We start from the raw sequence: 25211 nt of genomic DNA on the forward strand, positions 1-25211 counted from the left end.
GGGTTTCAGAAAGACAAACAAAAAGGGTGAAGAACAAACAAAGGGATATGCCAAGAAAACAATGTTAAATGTGTGGGAGTAGACACCATATGTTTGAGTCTAACAATTGTGCTGCTGTTAATGTTAGATGCCACAATTGTAAAAAGACAGGCCATTTTTCAAGAGTATGTAAGTTGGGAAGTAGGAACATGAAAAAAGCAATGTGAATCTAATAAAGGAACACCTTAATGATGATGACAGCCTCAGTGAGGGTGTAGAAGTATTGGTGGTTTGTGGTACAGAAGACTGTGAATGCATGAAGGAAGGTGGATCTCACCCCCACTATGTGTGATCAGAGTAAATGGGGTAGAAGTACCCATGTGGGGAGATTCATGCTCTCCATATATCTTGGTGGACAAGTGCATTTGGGAAAGTATGAATAAATCAATTGAGTTCATTTCTAGTGATGTGAAGCCCAAAGGGTATTGAGGGGTTAAATTACTGATGCTAGGCTTTTTTCAGCAGATTTAGTGTATAAAGGAAGAAATGCATGTGGAAAGGTGAATGTTTTTAAAAGAGGGAAATCTTTGCTGGGATGGAGAGAGCAGCATGTATTGGGAATTGTGTTAGACCCAAAACATCCTGAAGAGGTTTTACTAACAACATAACCTGATGTAGAAAGATGGAAAGAGGAATACAGTAAATTGTTTTCCAGAAAACTGGTATGTTTGAAGAAATTCGTACATTGTATAATCCTGAAGGAAAATATGATGCAAAGGGTGCTTAAGGTGTGTTGTTAGTCCAATAGTGCAAGTGAAAAAAGACAATGGTAAGATTCATGTGTGTAGATCGTTGGTTGTACTGATGTCCCTGTGCCATAAGCTGTTAGAGTTGTTGCACAAAGGCCACAGAGGAATTTCTGCAATGAAGATGAAGGCCCACAATGATTTCTGGTAGCTAGGTATGGATAAGGGGCTGTATGACGGAATGACTGTGATGTTACCATGTAAGTCGTTACAACAACGTGCCTTAGGGGGCGCTGTACTTTGGAATAGTATAAATTACTATTCCAGCTCCAGTCTACACAGTATACACAACAGTAAGGAAGGCGTTTGGACTTAAAAATCCAACACCAGTGCGACAACGCACCCTGTAAGGCAAGTCACTGAAACAACTTGCATGGCAAAGTAATGCGTGGTAACATTGCAGTAGTGATAGTGACTGCATTGTAAAGGCAGGTCTTTGTTCTGACTGCGTGGTAAAGGATCTTTCCCTTGATACGCAGATAAGGAGATATGTTTGGAACTGTGAGCATGCGTGTATAGTGACAAAATATATAGAATGGCTGATACAACTGTAACTCCAGTCAAGTTTCCTGATAGAGCCTGGGAAAGGGTTGTGACTGATATTTGCAGACCTTTTGAAGGTTTGGGTCCTGACAGCAGGTTTCATTAGTCTTAGTAGACTATTACTCCAAGTGGATAACAAATCTCACAACTTGGTGGTGTTTTGTGAAGAAATTTTCAGGAGAGAGGGATTTCTAGAAATAGTTGTGTCTGACAACAGGCCAGAGTTTGTCTGTGAAGAATATGAAATATTCCTTAAACATGAAGGGATGAAGCACCACAGAATATCAGTATACAATCCCCAGGGCAATGGTTTAGTCAAGGTGTGTACTGGACCAGGAGTCAGGAACAGTGATTCAAAATGGTCAAATCCCAAGAAGGTGTACGTACAAGTACGTGCAAAAGTGGTTTGTGTGGTGGAACTCGCGAAAAATTACCAAGTGTCCTGAAGTTGCAACTGAAATATGGTATAGGGGGGGGAAGAAATGTCGGGCATTGGAAAAACGAACATTAAGAACAAATGTGAGGGAAATCCAAAATGCACTGTTCATGCAAAGAGCACTAAGGAAACATGATGATTATGTGTGTGAATAATTATAAAGAAATGTGTTCTCTTTTATGGCTGCAGTTCTAGTTTAAGTTATTTTAATCTTTTTACTGTTGATGCGCATTAGGAAACAAATTTAACTTTAAAAATGTTGTGTAATATCTTTGACATCTGCATAACCTTTTACTGTAAGTATATTCCTATCGGAATGAATTATATTGTAACATGTGTCATGGCATTCTGAATGTTGCCATAGGAATGGAGAACTCCAAGGTTGTTCAGTTTGTCCCTGCCTGGGGTCAAGTGTGTACTTCTTCCTTTCAAAATAAACTAATTTAAGACAACACCTTGTGGTCTTAAAAAGCACCATATAGAGAATGTGGAAACAACCTTGTAAGTTAACCGAAGTGTGACTCAAAACAAGAAGCAGATTTCGGAAAAGGTAACACAAATTTGAATATAAAAGGAATGAATGTAGAGTGTTCTGCCCAAACTCACAATTTATAAGAGCATGACTTTAATCTATGAATGGCATGACAAAGAACACACAAGGATTAGGCTCTCATATCAGACAAATGAACTACTGATCACAAAACATGTAAAATTAGCTGATGATGACACCAATGAGCACTGCTGTACAGGGATGGATCTGTGGGTTTAATGAGTATATTAGGCTGTGGGATAGCATACTCTATTTGTAATAATGGTGTTAGATGAAGGGGCCTGCTGTTTTCCACATCAGCACTAAATGTCCTTAAGAAGACTCAATGTTGCTGGTCGTAACATTAACTTACTTGCTCCCTTATTCTGGTCAGCAAGAGTTTTGGGGTCAAGGCAAAAAAGCAGTATCCCCAGAGGTGGTGGGTGTGTGGAATGACTCAGACTTGGTAATCCTGCAGGACAGGACAAGTGAAGTGCCCATTCTGACAGACTGGTTGTCCAGGCAGTAGTGCTTTGTTAACGTATGGAGTGATGCCCGTGTAGCGGCCTAGAAAATATCCATGACTGGCACACTGTGAGCCAGCGCAGTGGTAGCAGCCTTTGCTCTGGTGGAGTGAGCACATAACCCTTCTGGAGGTTGTTTTTTAGCTAGCCCACAGCAGATTTTAGGCATAGGTCAGTCCATCACAAGCTGGACCTCTTCTGTACAGCCTTTACCTTGTTTTAGAAGCCAAAAAAGGTAGTCATCTTGGAGGGACTCTCTAGTTTGATCAACGTACACACTAAAAAGCACTTTTAGGGTCAAGTCGGTAAAGTTGTTTCTCTTCCGTAGAGGGGTGAAGTAGAGCACAAAATGCCAGCAGAGTAATAGATTGTCCAACGTAGAAGGGTGTAACCACTTTTGGTAAAAAAAAAAAAAAAAAAACAGCCTTCGTCCAGAGATCTAGTTTGTCTGGAAAGAACAAAGTGTATAGTTGTTGAATACACAATGCCTGAAGTTCATTCATTTGTCTAGCAAATGTAACTTCGACTAGGATGGTGAAGAGGCATAAAGGCTAATAGTGCATGGGTTCAAATTGTGTGCATATTGAAAAAGTGAGAACCAGATTAAGGACCAACTGCAGTATCACAAAAGGTGTTGGTGGAAAAGTGGGTCAGTTGCTTCAAAAACGCATCACACCAGAATAAGTTAAAGAAGGATGGTTGATCAAGTAACAGTAAAAAGTCCAAAAGGGCTGGCAAATAACCTTTAATTGTGGCAACAGCAAGGCCTTGATGGGCCTAATAAAGACAAAACAGCAGCTGTATTATGAACTTGCTTGCAAGGGTTGAACATGACTAAGAATAACACCAACAACTTTGGGAGGGAGATCGAAAGCCCTCAACTGTTGTATCTTCACGCATAGAGGACACAGGACCAGGCAGGGCTGTTGTGACAGGAGGTTTCCCAAAGGGGCAACTAGATTGGAGGACAAATGTTCATGATTACATGTTCTGTGTATCATGCACTCCTTGCCCAGTCCATAGCTACTAGGACGACTTATGCCTGGTCTTTCCTGATTTTTTACAGCACTTTTGGGCAGGAGAGTGACTGGGTAAAAGGCATACAAGAGTACCGATTCCCAGTGCAAGAGAAAGGCATCTCCTAGGGAAAACTGTCTAGGTAAATCTCTGGTTAGTTTGGACACCGAGCATTCTCTGTAGTGGTGAATCGATTGAGCCATGGTTCTCCCCACTGCTGGAAGATGCCCTGTGCCACCTCAGAGTGTAACTTACATTTGCGATAAGCTAGACACCAACGGCTGAGTTTGTCCATGCAGACATTTAAAGATTTTGCCTGGACTTGAGGTATCAGGGACATGCCCAGAGCATTCAGCCACTTTCAGAGGCGTACAGCCTCCTGGCACAGGACCCATGACCCCACACCACCCTGTTTGCTGCAGTACCATATGGTGGTTGTTTTGTTTGGGAAAATCTGCACCAGCTTTCTATGATGGTCAGGAAGAATGCCATCAGTACCAGGTGAATCACTTGCAACTCCAGCAAGTTGTTCTGGAGACGAGCCTCCACTGGCGGCCAGAGTCAACTCATATCCACCTCTCACAGGTAACCACCCTAACCCAGCAATTATGTATTTGTCACGACTGTTAGTTCTGGGTGGGTTAGAGAGTGGGATCTGTCACTGGTCAAATTGTGGCTGAGCAGCAACCACTGCAGATGCTCTGAAATCTTGTATAACACCTAGATGCAATCGGACAGGTTGCTTTGATGCTGAGCCAATTGAGACTTCAGAAACCACTCCAAATCCTGCATGTGCTACCTGGCGGGGTCCACAACCAGGATGCAGCAGGCCTCAGAGCCGCTCTCACTTAGACCCAGGTCAAGGGCTATAACATCAGAATCATAACCAAATGTTCTGGACTTGATAAGGTAGAGGTATGGCTTGAAAAAACACTGTATCGACGATGGTTCAGATGAAGGGGAGCCACTGTGAAAGAGTCAGTGTGAATTTCGGACATTGATGGAGACGTTCAATGATGTTAACAGACTGACCACCGTCTGGAGGTTATTTGCGACTGCTTGAGGTAAGCTCACGGTCAACTGCTACCAGTCACTGAGGAATGGGAAGACTGGTGACCACCACCATCACCTTTGTGAACTATATTCCTGACTCACTTAAGGCTAGTATGACAGTTCCTCTATTAAAGAAATTGTGCTTTGACCTACTGGGTACTTTCACCTCCCAATCATTACCCATTGGATACCTCAACCTACCACCAATTGCCCTTCTTTAACAGTCACTAGAACATGGGTTATAGGGCTGTTAGAAAGCCATGTTGCCAAACCACATTGCTCTTTTTAGAGGAAAATGAAATGCTTGTTGTAAGGAAATGCCCCCTTGGCATGGTTACCCCCTGACTTTTTGCCTTTGCTGATGCTAAGTTATGATTTGAAAGTGTGCTGAGGCCTGCTAACCAGGCCCCAGCACCAGTGTTCTTTCCCTAACCTGTACTTTTGTTTCCACAATTGGCACACCCTGGCATCCAGGTAAGTCCCTTGTAACTGGTACCCCTGGTACCAAGGGCCCTGATGCCAGGGAAGGTCTCTAAGGGCTGCAGCATATATTATGCCACCCTGGAGAACCCTCACTCAGCACAGACACACTGCTTGCCAGCTTGTGTGTGCTAGTGGGGATAAACAGACTAAGTTGACATGGCACTCCCCTCACGGTGCCATGTCAACCTCACACTGCCTATAGGTATAGATAAGTCACCCCTCTAGCAGGCCTTACAGCCCTAAGCAGGGTGCACTATACCATAGGTGAGGGCATAAGTGCATGAGCACTATGCCCCTACAGTGTCTAAGCAAAACCTTAGACATTGTAAGTGCAGGGTAGCCATAAGAGTATATGGTCTGGGAGTCTGTCCATGCACGAACTCCACAGCACCATAATGGCTACACTGAAAACTGTGAAGTTTGGTATCAATCTTCTCAGCACAATAAATGCACACTGATGCCAGTGTACATTTTATTGTAACATACACCCCAGAGGGCACCTTAGAGGTGCCCCCTGAAACCTTAACCAACTACCAGTGTGGGCTGACTAGTTTTAGCAGCCTGCCACACACCAGACATGTTGCTGGCCACATGGGGAGAGTGCCTTTGTCACTCTGTGGCTAGTAACAAAGCCTGTACTGGGTGGAGGTGCTTCTCACCTCCCCCTGCAGGAAATGTGACACCTAGCGGTGAGCTTCAAAGGCTCACCCCCTTTGTTACAGCACCCCAGGGCACTCCAGCTAGTGGAGTTGCCCGCCCCCTCCGGCCACGGCCCCACTTTTGGCAGCAAGGCCGGAGGAGATTATGAGAAAAACAAGGAGGAGTCCCTGGCCAGTCAGGACAGCCCCTAAGGTGTCCTGAGCTGAGGTGACTCTGACTTTTAGAAATCCTCCATCTTGCAGATGGAGGATTCCCCCAACAGGGATAGGGATGTGCCCCCCTCCCCTCAGGGAGGAGGCACAAAGAGGCTGTAACCACCCTCAGGGCTAGTAGCCATTGGCTACTAACCCCCAGACCTAAACACACCCCTAAATTGAGTATTTAGGGGCTCCCAGAACACAGCAAGATAGATTCCTGCAACCTAAGATGAAGAAGGACTGCTGAGCTGAAAAACCTGCAGAGAAGACGGAGACACCAACTGCTTTGGCCCCAGCTCTACCGGCCTTTCTCCCCACTTCTAAAGACACTGCTCCAGCGACGTGTTCCACAGGGTCCAGCGACCTCTGAAGCCTCAGAGGACTACCCTGCATCTAGAAGGACCAAGAACTCCTGAGGACAGCGGCTCTGTTCCACAAAGACTGCAACTTTGCAACAAAGAAGCAACTTTGAAACAACACACGTTTCCCGGCGGAAGCGTGAGACTTTGCACTCTGCACCTGACGCCCCCGGCTCGACTTGTGGAGAACAAACACCACAGGGAGGTCTCCCCGGCGACTACGAGACCGTGAGTAGCCAGAGTTGACCCCCCTGAGGCCCCACAGCGACGCCTGCAGAGGGAATCCCGAGGCTCCCCCTGACCGTGACTGCCTGCTTCAAAGACCCGACGCCTGGTAAAGACACTGCACCCGCAGCCCCCAGGACCTGAAGGATCCGACCTCCAGTGCAGGAGCGACCCCCAGGTGGCCCTCTCCCTTGCCCAGGTGGTAGCTACCCCGAGGAGCCGCCCCTTGCCTGCCTGCATCGCTGAAGAGACCCCTTGGTCTCCCATTGAAACCTATTGCGAACCCGACGCCTGTTTGCACACTGAACCCGGCCGCCCCCGTGCCGCTGAGGGTGTACTTTTTGTGCTGACTTGTGTCCCCCCCGGTGCCCTACAAAACCCCCCCTGGTCTGCCCTCCGAAGACGCGGGTACTTACCTGCTGGCAGACTGGAACCAGGGCACCCCCTTCTCCATTGAAGCCTATGCGTTTTGGGCACCACTTTGACCTCTGCACCTGACCGGCCCTGAGCTGCTGGTGTGGTAACTTTGGGGTTGCCCTGAACCCCCAATGGTGGGCTACCTTGGACCCAACTTTGAACCCTGTAGGTGGTTTACTTACCTGCAAATCTAACAAACACTTACCTCCCCCAGGAACTGTTGAAAATTGCACTGTCAAGTTTTAAAATAGCTATATGTCATTTGTGTGAAAACTGTATATGCTATTTTGCCAATTCAAAGTTCCTAAAGTTCCTAAGTGAAGTACCTTTCATTTAAAGTATTGTTTGTAAATCTTGAACCTGTGGTTCTTAAAATAAACTAAGAAAATATTTTTTTCTATACAAAAACCTATTGGCCTGGAATTGTCTATGAGTGTGTGTTCCTCATTTATTGCCTGTGTGTGTACAACAAATGCTTAACACTACCCTCTGATAAGCCTACTGCTCGACCACACTACCACAAAATAGAGCATTAGAATTATCTCTTTTTGCCACTATCTTACCTCTAAGGGGAACCATGGACTCTGTGCATGCTATTTCTTACTTTGAAATAGTACATACAGAGCCAACTTCCTACACTTGTTTTTTATCCAGTGGGCTTTCACCCTATCTGAGGTTCGAGACTGTTACTATCGCACTACTGGACGATCTCAACTTGGCAGCTGGTGTTGACAGCGTAAAGATCCTGATTATATTAGGTCTCTTAGCAGCACCTGAGCCGCCCAACCACGGGTTTCCTTAATCACTGGGTTGCACAATGCAGGAATTAATAGAAGAGTGTTGAATTGGGTTATTTTTATGCTGCTGGTAAAATCAAAAGAGTAGCTCTTGGTCTGAGTTTTTCTCCCACCAACAATTTAAGCTGTGGCGCGTCAGGGCTTTGCCCTATTGACACACTTCCTTAAACTGTATGCTAGGTCACCTGCTACTCTGATTTGCTCACAGGGTCAACAATTGTGCTGACAATATCCAATTTTGTTGAGATAAAGCAATAGTTGGCAACCCCTCCAGCCTTCTGAAAGTAGCCCTTGTCCCAAGTATTTATAATCATTTAAGTCTTGTGGTTCAATTTGATGCCTTCCTACAGATAACCTGCTGGGTAGCGGCAAGTTACTTCTTTCTGAATCTTCTACTCAAGGAAAATTCAATTGTCCACTGGCTTTCAGAACACAGCTTGTGTGATGTTATTTCAGTGCTCAGGGTTATACAATTTTATAATATAGCTACTTGTCTAAGTTACAAGATATTTCAGAAATCTACTTGCCCTGTAAAAAAAAAAAAAATCTACTTGTTCCATTTTGCTCCAAGCAGGTAGGTGGCAAGTTATGGTAGCACTGTCATTATATCGAAGCCTTGATAAGACCCGCTAATATTATAGAATATTTTGTATTCTAGCAATACTATGTTTATACCGCCTCTCTATTATGCCAGACGCTAATTATACCAATGCTCTACTTATGCCAAATATTTGAGTAGCTGCATTTCCTACATCTGCAGAGGCCATGTTTATGTATGGGTTCTGTCTATGCCAACCTTCTGAACACTGTAGGCCTCTGAATATGCTAGCACATTCCTTAAGAAATATATATATATATATGAATATTCACGTAAAAAAAAAAAACAAAGGCTACAGTAACGTTATAGTTAGGCTCATATTTTAATCGTACAAAACCACAGAGATATAGTTATTTCAAGTAACTATAACTTGTGCCCTAAGGTAACTATAACTCGCGCGCCTGCCATGCACAGTTTTCTCCTCAATAGTTTTACTGCAAATAGTACACCGATATTATCAATGATGTTATCGAATATGTCATGAGTGTTGCAATATGTGGCGTAATTAGCAGTTCATGGCAAAGGCATGAGTTATAGTTACTTGAAATAACTCGAGCTATAACTGCTAAACTTCTACAGTTTTGTATGTTTAAAATGTAAACCTAAATATAACGTCCCTGTAACCTTTGTTTTTTTAAGTGAGTTTCTATGATTTTTTTAAATTCTATTTCCTAACTATAGTGTCCTTATAACCTTTGTTTTTTCCAGTGAATTTCTATGTTTTTTTAATGTAATGTTTTTTTAATTACAATATGTTAATCCAACCACCCACAGGGGTGGCCAGGCCTTGCAGCCCATGCCCTATAACCACCCAACCCAGCGCCATGCACAGCCTTTTGCAGTGCACAGTGGGGGTTGTCCGCAACACCCTACAGCCACCAACCCCGTGCCACTTCGAATGAGAAATGTTCCGACAGACTGAACAAAAACTGTATTTGACAAGTACAAATAGAGAGATCACCTTTCTGTATATACCTGAATTATTCAAGGTTGAAAAGAAATTAAAGCTGAGAAATCACAACTGACACACCTAGACTGGAACCCTCAACCTTCTGTGTGAGGGTCTGACAACTTAACTAATAGGCTGCAGGTGACTCCTTACTATGGCATGTCCAGACATCTCTATGACATTCAATCCAAAGATGGTGATGGGAAAAAGACGTAAATGTTTCATGACTAGGAATGTTTAACATTCAAAACATGAATAAATAAACAGACACATTGCCTTGAGAAACCAGGATTGAAACCTACTGAGTCACAGGCCAAGAGCTTTACCAGTAGACCAGAGGTGACTGTTCTGTTGTGCATCAAAACGTAACTATAACATTTCAACAAAACGTCTTGCTAGTGTGAGGCTTTTAAGTCATTGTATGGAAAGACCACTGAAATAATCTCTCTCTCTTTCATCCCATTATGGGTACCTCGGGAGGTAGCAGGAGCCAGGACCTCCTCGATTTCAGTGTTGTCCAGGACGGTGGTGGTCCCTGGGTCCCAGTGGGGGGGCGGCCCATAGGACCTCCCCCCCCCCTTTATTGAAATACAGTTTTGCCCTGGGGAAGTGATGGTCTCAAGGGGCGCGAGGCATGCTGCCCCTGACACACTATCAAAAGTTAACCCTGGGTTAGGTGGCAGTCCCTGTAAAAGTTTTTTGCCCCAGGGAGGGGGTGGCCCCTGGACCGTTGGGGTGCGCAGCCCTTCGCATACTATCAAGAGTTAGCCAAAGGGAGTTGGTGGTCCCTCTGGCACAGGGGGGTCTGTAGGCCCCCCTATGAATGTAAATGTTTTTTACCCCGGGGAGGTGGTGGTCCCCCAGGCGTGGGGGGGAGGCATGTACCCATCCCCACATATTTTGGAATCATAGCACCGGGGAAGTGGTGGTCCCCGGGGCTACTAAAAGCCCTGCAGTGGCCCCATGCGCCCCCCTCCTCTTATGAGCTGGCAATGCTCCCGGGACCTGGCCCGCTTGAAGAGCAAAGTAAATGAAGAGCGCAGGAGGCCACCTTTTTTTTTTTTTTATCTTGGATTTCTCAGAGTTTTTTTTTTTATGCTTTCTAGCCCTGGCCGAGGCCATTGGGGACCCCTGTACCAAGGCTAGGGGCTCAGGGTATCCCTACCCTGGCCCCTTTTATTTTTTTTCTATATTTTTGTGGGACTCTCAAAATGGCTGCCAATAATTCCTTGTTGGCAGATATCCGCAGACAATTAGATCCGCGGATCTCGGCATCCCTACATATCTATATTTTTTAACCTCTAATATCTCAGAAACTAGTGAACGAATGTACACCAAATCACAAAAACAGAATCTGGGCACTAGGATCTAGCTTCCTGCCATATGTGGTGTAATTCCGTTCAGCGGTTTGGGCTGTAAGCATGTCTAAAGACCCTATGGGAAAATGAATGGGGAAAATGCGTTTTGGGACCCCCTTTTGTCGGCCCCTGCTTGGCGGATCACCCTGAAACTTTCAAGAAAGCAGCTGAACTAACTGTCTTGTTAGTTTTGAAAATTTTGTGAAGATTCGTCAAGCTGCACCAAAGTTATTGGCAAACAAAAAACACCTTTCCTATGGAAACTAGGTACTAACTATAACTGCCCACTGACGATCATCAGTAGGTAACCCGTGACCTTGCTCGGGTGTAGCGTCTTAGCTGGAGGAGTAGGCCGGCCCCTTAACAACTGCTGCCAAAAATCCCACATCGATAAAAGTGCTCAACTGGGGCAAAGTGGTGTGCTCAAAATACTTTATCATGCACACACTTGACAGTACGTTTTGCCCATGACGGTCTTGATCACATGTGTGCTACTCTCACTGTCACAGGTGAGTTATATGGGCAGGTACTCTCAGGTTCAGAGAACTTACACTTCTTTTATCTGTAAGGAAGGGTAGCTGCATTTCAGAGCAGGTGTGCAGTATTCACAGGAGAGTAACAGCTCTTCTGAGTGGCAAACAGGTAGTCTTGGAGAGTGAGTATCTGCTCTTTTAGATTGATATTTCAAGCACCGACAGTAACAGCCTGAAAATGAATATGCGTTTGTGGCCACATAGCACTGACGCACTACTTGCATTTCGTGTGTGTGTGTGTGCTGCCTAGCTATGGTTTGCCAAGTTACAGGGTTACAGACCACCCTTAGATTTAACTTTGAAAAGTTCCCAACAGACATGCCTACCCCTCACTTTTCAGCATCTGTCCTGACCCATGCCGAGGGAGACTGCTGATTGTGCATAATTGGAGGTGTGTTAGGGCTTTTAAAAGAGTATCCCAGAAATTGAATATTAAAACTGAAAAGTTACTGTAGATTAATAGGGTATTTTTTATCTCCTTTCCAAATTGGACAATGTACACAACAGGGATGCCCCATCATTCCTTTACTCCTTTGGTTGAGTGGATCAGGAGAGACGCACAGATATACGGGTTCATGTAAGAAAATGTCCAGGAAGACAGAGTGGCACTGTAAGGCACTATATGCTTCTACATCTCCTGCAAACCCAGGTATCTCTATCATGTCTGAAGCAAATGCTGGAAATTTTTTGTGATGCTTTGGGACTAATGGTCAACTAGGGGAAAACAACCTACAAACACTGGACCGGTACACCCCCAAAATTTCACTCATATTAAATGGCTTGGAAAACCCACAACACAGACCTCTTTGTGGACTGGGAAGTGGCTAAAGCAAGAGGCCTACCTTACAAGATTGCATGGGTGGGACCGGATAGGAATTTCCAAACTAGAAGATTTATGGGACCATGATCACATTGTGGCATTTGATCACTTAGTTGCAGAATATGACCTACAAGGATCACAGTTCTTTAAATAGCTCCAAGTCGGTTACACACAGGCAACATATAAGAAAGACTTAAAGGGAGTGCTGGATTTTAATCAACTCTAATGCAAATTAATGCTGGGCCTGTTGGGACAGCAAGACATATTGCAATTTTACAGGTCTCTCCTCCTGAATTCCCCTAACCAACTCCAGATGCTGCGATTTGATTGGGAAAAGGATGTTGCAAAGATTGACAATGAGTACTGGTGGGAGCATAAGATGGACTTTCATATGCTTTCCATTCCGTCTAACTTCAGGTTAATACGATTCAACTATTTACACCAAATATACTACATCTCTTATAGGCTGTGGAAAATGGGGAGAACCCCTAGTTCCAAGTGCCTATACTGCAGTAATCCAGGGAAGGTTACCGGATGGACCTTTTATCACACTATTTGGTCATGCCCCATTATCTCCATCTAGCAGAGATTTTTTTACACCATGGCAAACCTATTAAATATACTCACCGCTTTGAACTCTAAGATGATACTGTTAGGGATCATAGAGGGTTTATTGAATTCACAACACCAAATATTGGCCAGCATTGGTTACCTGGTGGGCAAGGAACACATCGCTAGATACTGAAGATCACTGAACCCTCTCCAATGTATGTTTGCATTTGAGGGATGCAAAAGCAGAGATGTTGTCCTAGAAAACACCAGAAAATATGGGGCCTGTGGCTTTCCAGTTCTCTCTACACTGGTACTTGAAATATTCAAGAATTACTATTGTAAATTCTGTTGCATGCATTATGTTTGTGATAATTTGTATTGCGCAATGCTGCCCTTTTGCTGTAATTGAGGCCTTCTCAGTAATGTTTTGATTATTCCCTGCATTCTAAAAACAATAAACAGATCTGTCAAAAGAAACCTGAACAGTTATTGAAGGTTTTGGCTCGTACCCGAAGAGCTTCTAGGCCTACTTTTTCAGTGTTTGTGGTTTCGCTGAGAATCAGTGAATCCATTACCCTCAGCACTGTTGAGATTGAGAAGTGAAGAGGCAGCAACTAAACCTTACTGAGTCAAACAGCACAGGTAGCGCTACCATGAGCTGGCCTCGGTGTAAGGGCAGTACCACAGTGCTGACATAGATAAAGAATAAGTGCCTTGCAGATCAACAACAAACACTGGCACAAATTTTTCAGTGATCACAACTGTCCTTTGTTGCTTCTGAGTATTTTCATTTTTAGAGTTGTTATGTATGGCTCTAATAGAGAGCCTCTACTGTTTATTACTGTTTCAGAAAGTCATAATCCCTTGCTATGGCACCACAACAGTTGATAACAAAACTGTTTATCAACTCTTGTGATGTCATAAAGGCCTTCCAGGTGACACAGCTGTCTGAGAGCCTGTCAACACAGCTCTGTTTGTCTGCTTTGACTCAAAGCAGAAACCACAGCTTCAGGAGGGGAAGGGAGGGGAGGAAATGGGTTTTGGTTAAGGATTGCAGGTAAGATATTTATTTGTCACATTTGCATCAAGAAGGAGAGGTCATGTTATGTAGAACTCTTCCATTATCCTCTGCCTCTGTACAGTAGTCGAAGGCAGAGACAGGTGATTTTGAGAGCCATACACCACATACAATTATAGATGGGTAGAAAGTGAATTACAGGTATGTTTTCACCTCGGGGTTCTGAGGGACATTATAGAAAGCTTGAGTTTGGGGTTCTGAGGGACATTATAGAACGCTTGAGTTTCTCTCTCGTTGTCTACTTGATGTCAATCAGAATCTCCTTGTGAAAAGAATCCCTGTAATACACTGCCCCCCATCTACAATTCTATACGTCATAATAGCTCACACAGAGAGCCATTAGGTGAATGACTGAATTCTAAATCCAGTAATGCACTGCTATGATGTAGCAATGGCAGGTAACAGATCCCAACTATGCTATGCCATAAAGGAATTCCAGGCTGCATGGCAGGGCTCTCTGAGAGCATATTAAAGCAGCTCTGGGAACTAGGGAGTAATGTGTCCAGAGGAGAACGCACAGAGAGTGATGGGGTAGGTGACAGGAGGCAAAGTTTTTTTTTTTTTTACATTTAATTTTACATTTTGGACATGGAATTGAAGCCATATAATGTCTGGCTCTCCATTACTCTGTTGACCCCGAGTAGCAGTTGCAGTTGAAACCATGGGCAGATGAATCTGGGGGTCCCTACATGTAAAAATTATAGATGGATACAAAGTGAATTACAGGGACAGCTTTCACCTTGGGGATCTGAATGACATCATAGACAACTCGAACTTCACTCTTGTTATCTAGCTGATGTCACTGAGAACCTCTCAGTGAAAACATCACCGTAATTCACTATTACCCATCTATAATTGTATATGTAATAATACGTATTAAACTGTATTCACAGCTCGTCTCTAATTTCCTAATTGCAGGTGACTTGCAACGTCTCTAGTCACCTGTAATAATGAAATTACATAGCTGCTCAACTGTAAGGTAATTGCAGGAAAAACAGATGCTCGTTGCCTTTTTCTACACATTCTGAGCCTCAGCAATTTTTATATCTGTATTACATTAAAATGATTCCAATACCTTTTCGCAACAAATTACTAACTGCTTTTTGATGTGTTAATTTTGCACTAGATTTTGCTTTTATTCTTCATGTCTGCCACCATACCGCCTTTTTCACGAGATGACCAACACACTACCAAGGACTGAAGTGGTTTGCAGCCAGTATGAAGTAATGATCATGGATAATAAGCAATAAAATACCCATTGCCATATATTTTAAGGATACTGCAAGCCACCAAGGAGTTCCATAAGTATAAAGAGGTGACCATATAGAGGAACGAGGCCAAATGTCAGCTCATAGTTTCATGACCTTTAAAGGAACTCTGCCTTCTGCCTCATTCCTCAAAAATTGTCACAGAATTCCTCAGTGACTTGTAATATGCTTATAATGTACAAAAGGGGGTACTTTATCCCATATACTCATAAAATATCCGCCTCCTTGTCTTTAATAAGATCTTAGATTATTACCCATAAAACCGTCTACATTTAAAAAAATACACACTTGCTTGAAGCCACCGAATATAGCTATAATATCGTGTATAATACAAAACAGCAGTGATCAGGGCCATGGGAGGATAACCTAAATTGATGCTTGGCACTTATAACCATACTGTTTAATGTAAATAAACAGTTGTTGACACAGTTTACAGATATTACTTAAGGGCTTGATGGGTACAGAAAACAAGAATTGAGAGTAACAAAGCATCATTGGTGGTTGAGGATAGCATGGCATGTACGCTAAACTCCAATTAAGAGCAATACCCCACTGTTTCTTTGAAGCCAGAATTAATACACAGTTGTTTTCGACATGAAAAAAATCTCCTTTATTTGCAAGAAATGCTAATAAACATATTTAATATTAACTATCATCGTAACTAAAGCTACTATTATCATAGGAGCAGGGACGTAGCTGGTTGGGGGGTGGAGTCTTTGGAGTGTGGCACTGCCCAAATAAAAGCAATATTGGCTAAGTAGTTGAGTCGAGTCTGCGGTGTCTGTCAGTTTTTCTCATCGTTCTCATTTCACTAAGATCATTTGACTTATTTTTTTGGAGTGGAATAGTAAATATATGAAGTGAATGTTTTCGCAAAATAGTAGTAAATCTGAAATCATAGAAGTACTTCTTGAATGGGTGGAAATGTACTACTTTTTTTTTTTTGTTAAAAAACTTTTGCATTAGTAGGCTTGGAAAGCTGCACCAGTCTCAGGTGTCAAGGTTTAACACTGACAATCAAACACCCAAACTGTGATGCGATGAATGCTTGCAAACCAGTAGCAACAGCTCGGGATGACATTCCAACCCACTGTTTTTCGCTCACAGTGCCACTCCAGACAGAGACTCGCCTAATACAAATCAGTACTGACCCTGTCCCTCATGGAAACAGTCCATCCTGAACCATGGTTATCTCACCCCTTCACCCTGCAGCCCACTACTTTACTAGTTGAGAAATTTGAGAATCAAGCTGTCTGAAACTCACAGACTAAGTTATGCCCTTTATAGGAGAGCTTTCCAAGCGAAGAAAAGAAATAGAAAATAGGGCATTATTTTAACAAGCACAAACAAGTGGAAACTATGGTACATTCCAAGGTAACAATTTCGAACATTTTTGCCAGAAGCAAAGAACAGAACAACTGCTGTAAAAATAGCCCACCTTTAAAAATGTCCAAAGAAAACTGAATTCAAGCTAGTTCTACAAGCTTTGCTTTTTTATATCCACCTTCTCTTTTGAGCTGTTCAAAACGTGTTTGGATTTGCATTATGTTTAGAACTGGAGGACAGGGGGCAGGCACAGAATGCCCCGAGTCCTAATCGGTCTCGTGGTGCTGGAAAAAAGAGGAATTCAGTCACACGATTTCCTGCGGACACAGGGGGATCCACTGAAGTCAGCCCAGATCTGGGACCATTCACTGATACATGCTGAATGGGTCATGGTGACATTTACCAACACCAGGCACATTCAGCATTCAGCAGCAACAACATTTTGTGTTCTGTGCAACAACCTACAACATGTGAGGGGGGGGCTGTTATTTTCAGATTCAGTCAGGTCAAACACAAATGCCTCATTTAAAGAATCATCAGCACTCCTTTTATTTTAGTCTCCTCCTGGCTATGACCTTGCTGGACCCGAACATCTGTATGTCAATATCATCACATTAAAAGAAGACACTCAGCTTTATGGTCACTTCACTTCAGAGATAAACTACGATTTGGAAACAGGTCTCTTATCTTTCCAAGCACTGCATTAAGATATATATGCAGAAATCTAAGCTGTGAGAAGTACATATGTATTTAAATAATACTAGTATCCATTTATATAGCGCTTATAAAAAAAGTTTATTAACATCCAAAAGAACCCTTTCTACCAAAAGAATAATGAAACATTGTCAAAAAAATATCAAGTTTGTAAACACATGCCTTGCAGTTTGTGCGCATCTCATTAAACTCACTAGACTATATTACAAAAAATGTAACTTGTGACCTGCAGATAAGCGCAATAATCAAAAGAGATTAACCCACTGAGTTACCTACATAAAATATAAATTTATAAGCTGAAAGCTGTGTGCTGTGCTTTTCAGCACGCACAATAACTCTGGCATTTTATAATTAATCAAAATTGTGACTAGAGTGCACACATATCTCTCCTGTAAGTACATTTACCACCAGACGTATATTACTGATATTATACCCTGGAATCTGCTGGGTACGCAAAGATCTCAGCAGAAGGTGGCTTAGACCTGCAAGACATTTTAAAATGCAGTATGTCTGTGATCAATTAAGTAAGCTAGAACAGATTAATATCATATTTGTCCTTATTGCCAATATCCTTGTCGCCAGACTTTTTTTTTTTAAAGTGAAGAAGCTATCACACTACATTCCCTGTAACTCCACCTCTTTCTGCTGCTATGTCTTTGCTCCCAATTTATGGGATGTCGGGGGTATTTTTTCGATTTACAGCAGTGGTCTCACATAGTAAAGTAATATTGTGCCTGGTCTCAGCCCAAAAAAGAGACTTGAAGCCTGCCACTTCCCCAAACTTTCTAAAGAAAATAAACTTTTCTTTCAGACAGGGGACAATTAACCACTTTCCCTCTATGACTCTGCTGTCCTCCACAGTGCATATGATCCTAAAAAAAGAAGGGGACAGGGGGGTGGTGGTGGTGGTGTTGTGTGTGTGTGTGTGTGTGTGTACAGCCCGTGCGCAGTGGGAGTTGGTACGAGGGTGTATCTGAGGGTGAGGTGCCTGTAAGAGTCTCCGTCTGGGTATGAGAGTGCATGCATCAGTGTCTTAGTGGGTGCATCTGTGTTTGCACAGGTCTGGGAGTCAAAATAAAAATGTATTTTTCAATTAAAAAAGTAGGATCACCTTTCAGTATGAGCCTTAAACATTTGGACTGAAAAAAACGAAATAAAGGAGGGAAACGACCAGGGACACACCTGGATTCGAACCCTCAACGCTCAGTGTGACAGTCTGCGGCCTTCACACTTGAGCTATTTAATATTATTTTTTTCAAATTTGTTCTTTAGCTCTTTATGGGCTATTTAGAACCGCGGGGGAGCCTTAAGGCCTCCCCTCGAGTGCCCTGACTTTTTTTTTTTTACAATTTATTTTATACTATGCCCTTTACAGGCTATCTGGGACCGCGAGGGAAACCTCAAGGCCTCCCCTGCGATCCCATTGCTCCAGCATGCAGGCAGCTGCTGTAAGTAGTAGCTCCGTGCTTGTTGGAGCAAAGCTTTCATCTCTGTTCTCTGAGAACAGAGTTGAAAACTCAGTTTTTTGACAGCCAGACCTGTTTGACACGTCCCGCTGTCAAACAGCAGAGTGTTTGCTGTGACTTGGCTGCAGCTGTCAAAGCTGCAGCCAAGCCACAGCAAACAGCTATGTCCCAGGGGTGGGCACCCTGGGACATAAAAGAACCCGGCCGGGGCGGTCCCCAGGGTCATCGGTGGCTCCGCGAGGGCAGCCACAGGGCCCCCCTCCAACATGTATAGCCCCGGGGAGGTGGTGGTCCCCAGGGCTAAGGGGGGATCCGAAATGGATCTCCTTTACATATTCTTCTATTTGCCCCGGGGAGGTGGTGGTCCCACGCCCTGGGGGTGGGGGGGGGGGGAGGGGGCGGTGTTGGCTGTCCACCCCTCTGTATCCAATTTCTGTAATACCCCGGGGGTGGTGGTCTCCAGGGCGCAGGGGGGCCACATATGTGAATATATCCCCCCTGGGAGGTGGTGGTCCCAGGGGCACAGGGGCCATGCGCTCCCGCACATATTTCATTAGCCCTGGGGAGGTGGTGGTGGGAGGGGCCAGGAGCCCCCCATTAAAAATAAAACACTGCCCCTGGAACCTGGCCGGGGGGGGGGGGGGGGGAGGGTTATTTAAAAATGTTATTTAAAAACAAGGGTGGGAGCCCACGCTTGTTTTTTTTATTTTTACTGCAAATTTGCGACCCAGTTGCAAATTCGCTGTAAGCATTTTTTTAAAAGGTGTCCCTACCCTGCCCCTTTTCTTTATGTTTAACCTTTTTTGTGGCTGACAACACTTCCCTATTGAAGTGTTGTCAGCCAATCAGATCTCAGCACAAGATCAACAGGAATTAAGAATTCTTTGCATCCCTATACATACAAATTTAAATGTACTTTATTTTCTCTAAAACAAATTAATGGATTTACACCAAAGAACAAAAATACCTCTTTCTGGACCAAGAACTACCTTTTTTCTCAGCCCCCGCTTGACGGATCACCCAGAAACTTTCCAGACAGCAACTGAAGTGACGTCCATTGTTTTTTGGAAAATGTTGTGATGAATCATCAAACGGCACTAAAGTTAGTAGCAAAACAAAAAATACTTTTTCTAGACGTTAGGTCTTAACTATAACAACCTAGTGGTGACCGCCACTAGGTAATATATATTGATGTGTATATATAGATATACTATATATATATATATATATATATATATACACATACATACATATATACCTATGCATACATATATACACTTAGCAGCTGGGAGCCAAAAAGCTTACTCTACCTTTTAAAACCGTTCCACCTCTTCTGGGCTCTCTGAAGTCCAGAAGATACTGCTACAAAGGTGGGGGCATTTGCTGTTGCATCACAAGGGATGGATAATGTGTTGAAGATGCAACTAATCTAAGGTTTTATTTCTTTAAAAAATTATGATAAATGCAACACCTTACCACTGCAGATAAGAGAGCAGGAGGTAAATCGATGCATATAAACCAAGTTAACTTTAAAATTTTACAACATATGTCAGACGCCAGGGAGACAAAGCTAACCTGCTTTTCTTTATTTGTCAAAACTTGTTAAGGTTAATCCTTACCTGAATGAAAACATAGATTTCATAATGCAAATTACATGTAAAGTTTGTACTGCATTTAGAGATATCACATCGAATTTAAATTAAAAATGGAGGGCGTCCAAAATACAACTCTATGTACTAAACAGTTGTTTACCTGGTAGTCCAACATAGAGAAGCTGGGGAAAACACTGAGAATGCGTGGTTCAAAGAAATATGGGAAGATCCAGAAAATGGGCAACTCCTTGGAAGTACCTGATGGAAGAAACAAGAAAACAATGAGGACGATGAAACTGAAATTTCTCAAGTAGTTCTACGTGAAATATGTTTTTAATATATGATTGACTCTCAAAGTACGTTTTTTCCCTAAAGCAATTAAATTCAGTTCTGAACATTTCATCACAGTCCCTATTCTGTATAACAAAGATTAATGTCACTTACCCAGTGGCACAGTGTGTCATTGCCCCTGGTGTAATTAAAGAAAATGCTCCTTAAATCTACTGGTTAGGAAATGAACTACAGCTGTAATTGGAGTTAATGGGCCCCGCCACTGCACCTTCTGCACTACTGACAGCTACGCCCCTTCAGTTACCTCACCTTACTCCACCTCGCCAAATGGTATTCCCTGAATTAATTCAACAGTGTATTACAGTTCCCAGTGTTTGATCATTGGAGGAACATGCAACTCACTTTGCTTTTGGTAGGATAAAGCAAAGATTTATAAGACATACTAAAATCAAAAGGCATTTCTGCCCACACTATATGGATGAACCAAGTAGTTGCCTAGGGCACCAGCTTCAAGAAAACATTCTGAACTACTCATAAAATGGCCCTCGGCTGTAAGAAAGAAGGTGCTTTTTAGTGGCATTTCGTCTTCATTAGAAAGCTGTGAAATATTCCCCATACCACCAGTGGCATAACAAAGGCCCCCACAACCCGCGCAGTGAAGTGGGTCCCCGAGTTCCAGAGGGCCGCCTCAGCACAGAACCCTGGCTTGAGATCCCCCGAGTGAGTCTGGAGGAGGCCCTGCCATGTACTGTGCAAGGGGGGGGGGCACTCAAGTTTCGTTACGTCACTGCCTACCACTTAATGACTCACAGGCCACGGAAATGATAAGTAACTCGAGGTAAAAGAACAGTACTGAAAGCATGTTTAGCTCCTCAACAGCAATGCCTCTAGGCCTCGTGTTCATAGCACAGTGAAAGTCTTATTATAAAATGTTTGGATGGGATTACATTTTAAAATAAACTGTGGAAAAATAAGTGGCTACAAATAAACTAATAATAGCCTAAATTGTTGCCTTCTGTTAAAAGTCACTGGATACTGCTTACAACCTTATGACAGTGTTATCCGGGGGGTCTGCACTGCCAAACAATCCGGATTACTGCGGACGCTGTGACGTGAGCTGGCCTCAATGGAGGCAAAACTGCAGGGCCTTGAACACCAATACTATGTGACGGGGATCAGGCCACTCTTGCGCAGATCCGAGCGCAGATCGTCGACTTTGAGGAGGCTGCGCGGCTGGGGCGTGAAGAACAGGTCCACCGTTATGAAGAGGGAGGCAGAGCAGGAAGAACGCTTGCAAACCTGCTGACAATGCCTTGGGCAATTGACAATGTCGTGGAACTCGAGGCCAGCCAGGCGACCCTTCAGGTTGGCATGGAGGAGGTCCAGTGAACAATGGTTGCCTTCTTTACTTCGCTCTACTCCTCACATATAATCCTGCTAGAGACCTACACTGACTACTTTTATACCATCCAGCTCCTGTGGCTGGAAGACTACCACGGGCAATATTTAGATGCACTGTTCGCGGTAGGAGATATCGTTCACGTGATTCAAGGACTCCCCAGTTACAAGGTGCCTGGTCTCGATGGCCTTACAGCTGCCTTTTTTAAGGAGCAAACTGAGTTATTGGTGGCATATCTCCTTGACATGTACGCTGTATCTATGGCGACGGGAGCCCTTCCCCTTTCGGGGAGAGAGGCTCTAATCATGACCATCCCGAAGTCAGGCAAAGACTTGTACTGTCCACTCTCCATGATTAACACTGACAACAAAACCATGGCTAAGCTGATTGCCACCAGGCTGCTCCCACTGCTGCCCACTATCACTCGCCCGGACCAGTCCGATTTTATACCGAGCAGGTCTACGGCCCACAACCTGCGTACTTACTTTGTAGTGGCACAATAAGTGGACCCATTTAGCATGGCCGCCGTGGTCGTCTTAGGCGCCACTAAGGCGTTCGATTCCTTGGAATAGTCCTACCTCTTCTCGTTGCTGACCTGACTGGGAATAGGTGACAAGTTCCTTCGACTTCTTGAACTACTGAACGAACTGCCAACGGCACGTTTGCACATAAACGGAACCATAACTGCACCATTAATGGTGGTGAGGGGTACCCGACCCCTCTTCCCTCTGTTACTCGCTGTGGCAATGGAGCTTCTGGCTGCCCGTCTACGGAAACATCATACCCACAGAGGCCTCGCCTTTACACCTCAGGCGGTACCGGTGTCCATGTACGCTGGTGATGTCAAGCTATATGTGAAGGAACCGCAAGAAAATTTGGAGGCCCTCATTACAGAGTCTATACATTTTGGCGACCTCTCAGGCATTACGATTAATTGGACTAAATCCATCATACTACCCCAGACTGCCACCACCACCCACTTGGTCTCCACATTCCTGCTCTGGTGGGCGTCAGAGCCCAGGCAGTATTTAGGCATCCACCGAAGCCGGGACCGCAACAAGCTCTGGAGAGCTAATTATGGCAGAGCAATATCCTGGCTAGAAGAAAAACTGAAATGCTTGTACTCGCTCCCACTTTCCTTGACAGGCAGAATTGAACTAGCCAAAATGGTGGTCCTCCCCAAATTCCTTTGTTTGTTTGTAAACCTCCCCATTACCCTATCACGCAGCTTCCACACCTGTATGCGCTCATGCCTGATAGCTATTGTATGGGCAAGGAAACAGCCTAGGGTATCCTAGGAGCTGCTCACGCTTTTGTTCGAGCAGCGAGGACTGGCAGCCCTGGACATGATACTCTATTATAACTGCGCAAAAGCAAATTTTGCACACTTCTGGGCTCACATGGCCCCTGAACATGATCGTGCTCACATTATTGTGCTCATCCTTGCCAGCTACCTTTGGCACTTTACTTACCTCCGGGATGCCCGGGGGGCACACAGACATGGTGGAGTGCAAACCAACTGGGGCACTCAGGTCAGGGGTACATGTCCGCTACCAAGCAGAAGACTTTCCCATCCCAAAACTCACCATCATACCCAATTCAGACATTGAAAAAGATGAAACCAGAATTTCTGACTCCATTCAGACATCCTGCGCAGGCTGAGGCCTTAAGGCATGCCGTGATGGATTTCTTCAGGAGGTGCTGATACCCTATATGCCACTCCCCAACAGCAGCCTCCTTCTAACATACTTTGTTATTCTGGCGTTTCCAACCCAGACACTGGTACGGCCAAAGAATTCAGTGCACTGCAAGGCATATCTCCCGTGTGCATGGCACTTCTCACTTAACTGACACCGGCATCGACCTCAGAGCAGCTTTCAAAGCAACCTATGAGGCTATCAAACGTGACTAACATCATCTGAGTGTCAACACAGAAAATCACCCATTCAGCCCTCCGCAAGTGCAGGCTACCATGCCACAGATGCCTCTTTACTGGGCTGGGTAAGTGCAAGTGCGGGACTTCAAGGTACGGGCCTTCAGTCCACAGAGCAGTGCCTGCACATAAATCTGCTGGAGCTGCGGGCAGTCCTTCTTGCAATGAAGGCCTCCTCCTTTCCATTTTAGAGACCATCATTTAAGTTGTGTTCGACAAAACCACCCCCACCCCATTACATCAACAGACATGGCAGAGTGGGGCCATGGAGCCTGTGTTGGGACGTGATTTGCCCATTTCAGTGGGCTCAGCAATGGGGATTTTTTCTCGTGGTGGCATACCTTGCTGCCTCCTTCAGTGTCAGAATGGATGCCTGAGTCGCCTCTCTTTAGTGGATGATAAAGTAACAGCAATGATCTTTTCCAGACTGCAGTATCCATATGTTGACCTCTTCACCAGAAGAGTAAGTGTTTTGTGTCAAACACTTTTGTTTGAATGGTTCCCTGGGAGATGCCTTCAGGTTTACTTGGTCATGTGGCCTGTTGTGGTAATTTCCACCATTTTCGCTTCTGTCGGGTGTCCTGCTGAAAATTCAGGAAGATCGAACACAAGTCCTGATCACTCTGGATTGGGTGAGGAGGATTTAGCACACTGTTTTGTTGGCACTCTGTATTTGGGCACCTTTTCCTCTCTTCCACAGGGCGGGCCTGGCTTCAGCGCATAATGGTCAGGTGCACCGCTCCAGTTTACAAATGCTGCAGTTACACATGTGGAGATTGAACCGTGCCAGGGTATCCTTTTGTTTGCAGCTTAAGGTTGTGGAGATTGTCTTGGCTGTGGGGAAACTCACCACAAAATTCATTTAGGTGTGTCACTAGAACAGGTTTGTTCAATGATGCAAATCGGAAAGCCTGAACCCTCTCTAATGTTTCACACTTTGCAGTATCTCTTGCCCAGGTAGGCAAAGCAATGGCTACTACGAGAGGCTATTTGGCAATCCTATCCGCCTTCGTGTGTCATCCAGACTACCTTTCTGTATTTAGTGGCACATTTTCTGAAAGGTTTACTTTACATTTTTTCTCTCACTCTGTTTACTGTTGCTTCATATTATTTGAATATTGTGATAAAATGCCTCGTGGCATTCCAATTTAAGTCAATACAAAGCTGCTGGTTTTGCCTTCTCCTTTTAATACCAATTTTTTTTAGTGGCAATAACTATGACCTGCATGGTCGGTAACTTCAGGCCCTCTCAATCCAACCACCTTAACTGTATTATACCCAGGTCAGCTGGTTCTTTTCAAGTGCCCTT

At 44.1% G+C, this 25211-nt stretch overlaps 1 protein-coding gene across 2 annotated transcripts in view; it reads right to left on the reverse strand.

Annotated features, from left to right (window-relative positions):
• The window catches only part of ZCCHC4 (zinc finger CCHC-type containing 4), a 299886-nt gene that overhangs the window by 94057 nt on the left and 180618 nt on the right, over window positions 1-25211 (reverse strand). For both annotated transcript variants that reach the window (XM_069202157.1, XM_069202158.1), the window contains one exon: window positions 20440-20537. In XM_069202157.1, coding sequence (XP_069058258.1) covers window positions 20440-20537 — 98 coding nt within the window. The remainder of the gene's footprint in view (window positions 1-20439; window positions 20538-25211) is intronic.

This window comes from Pleurodeles waltl, chromosome 1_2, assembly GCF_031143425.1.
Source record: "Pleurodeles waltl isolate 20211129_DDA chromosome 1_2, aPleWal1.hap1.20221129, whole genome shotgun sequence".
Taxonomy (NCBI): domain Eukaryota; kingdom Metazoa; phylum Chordata; class Amphibia; order Caudata; family Salamandridae; genus Pleurodeles; species Pleurodeles waltl.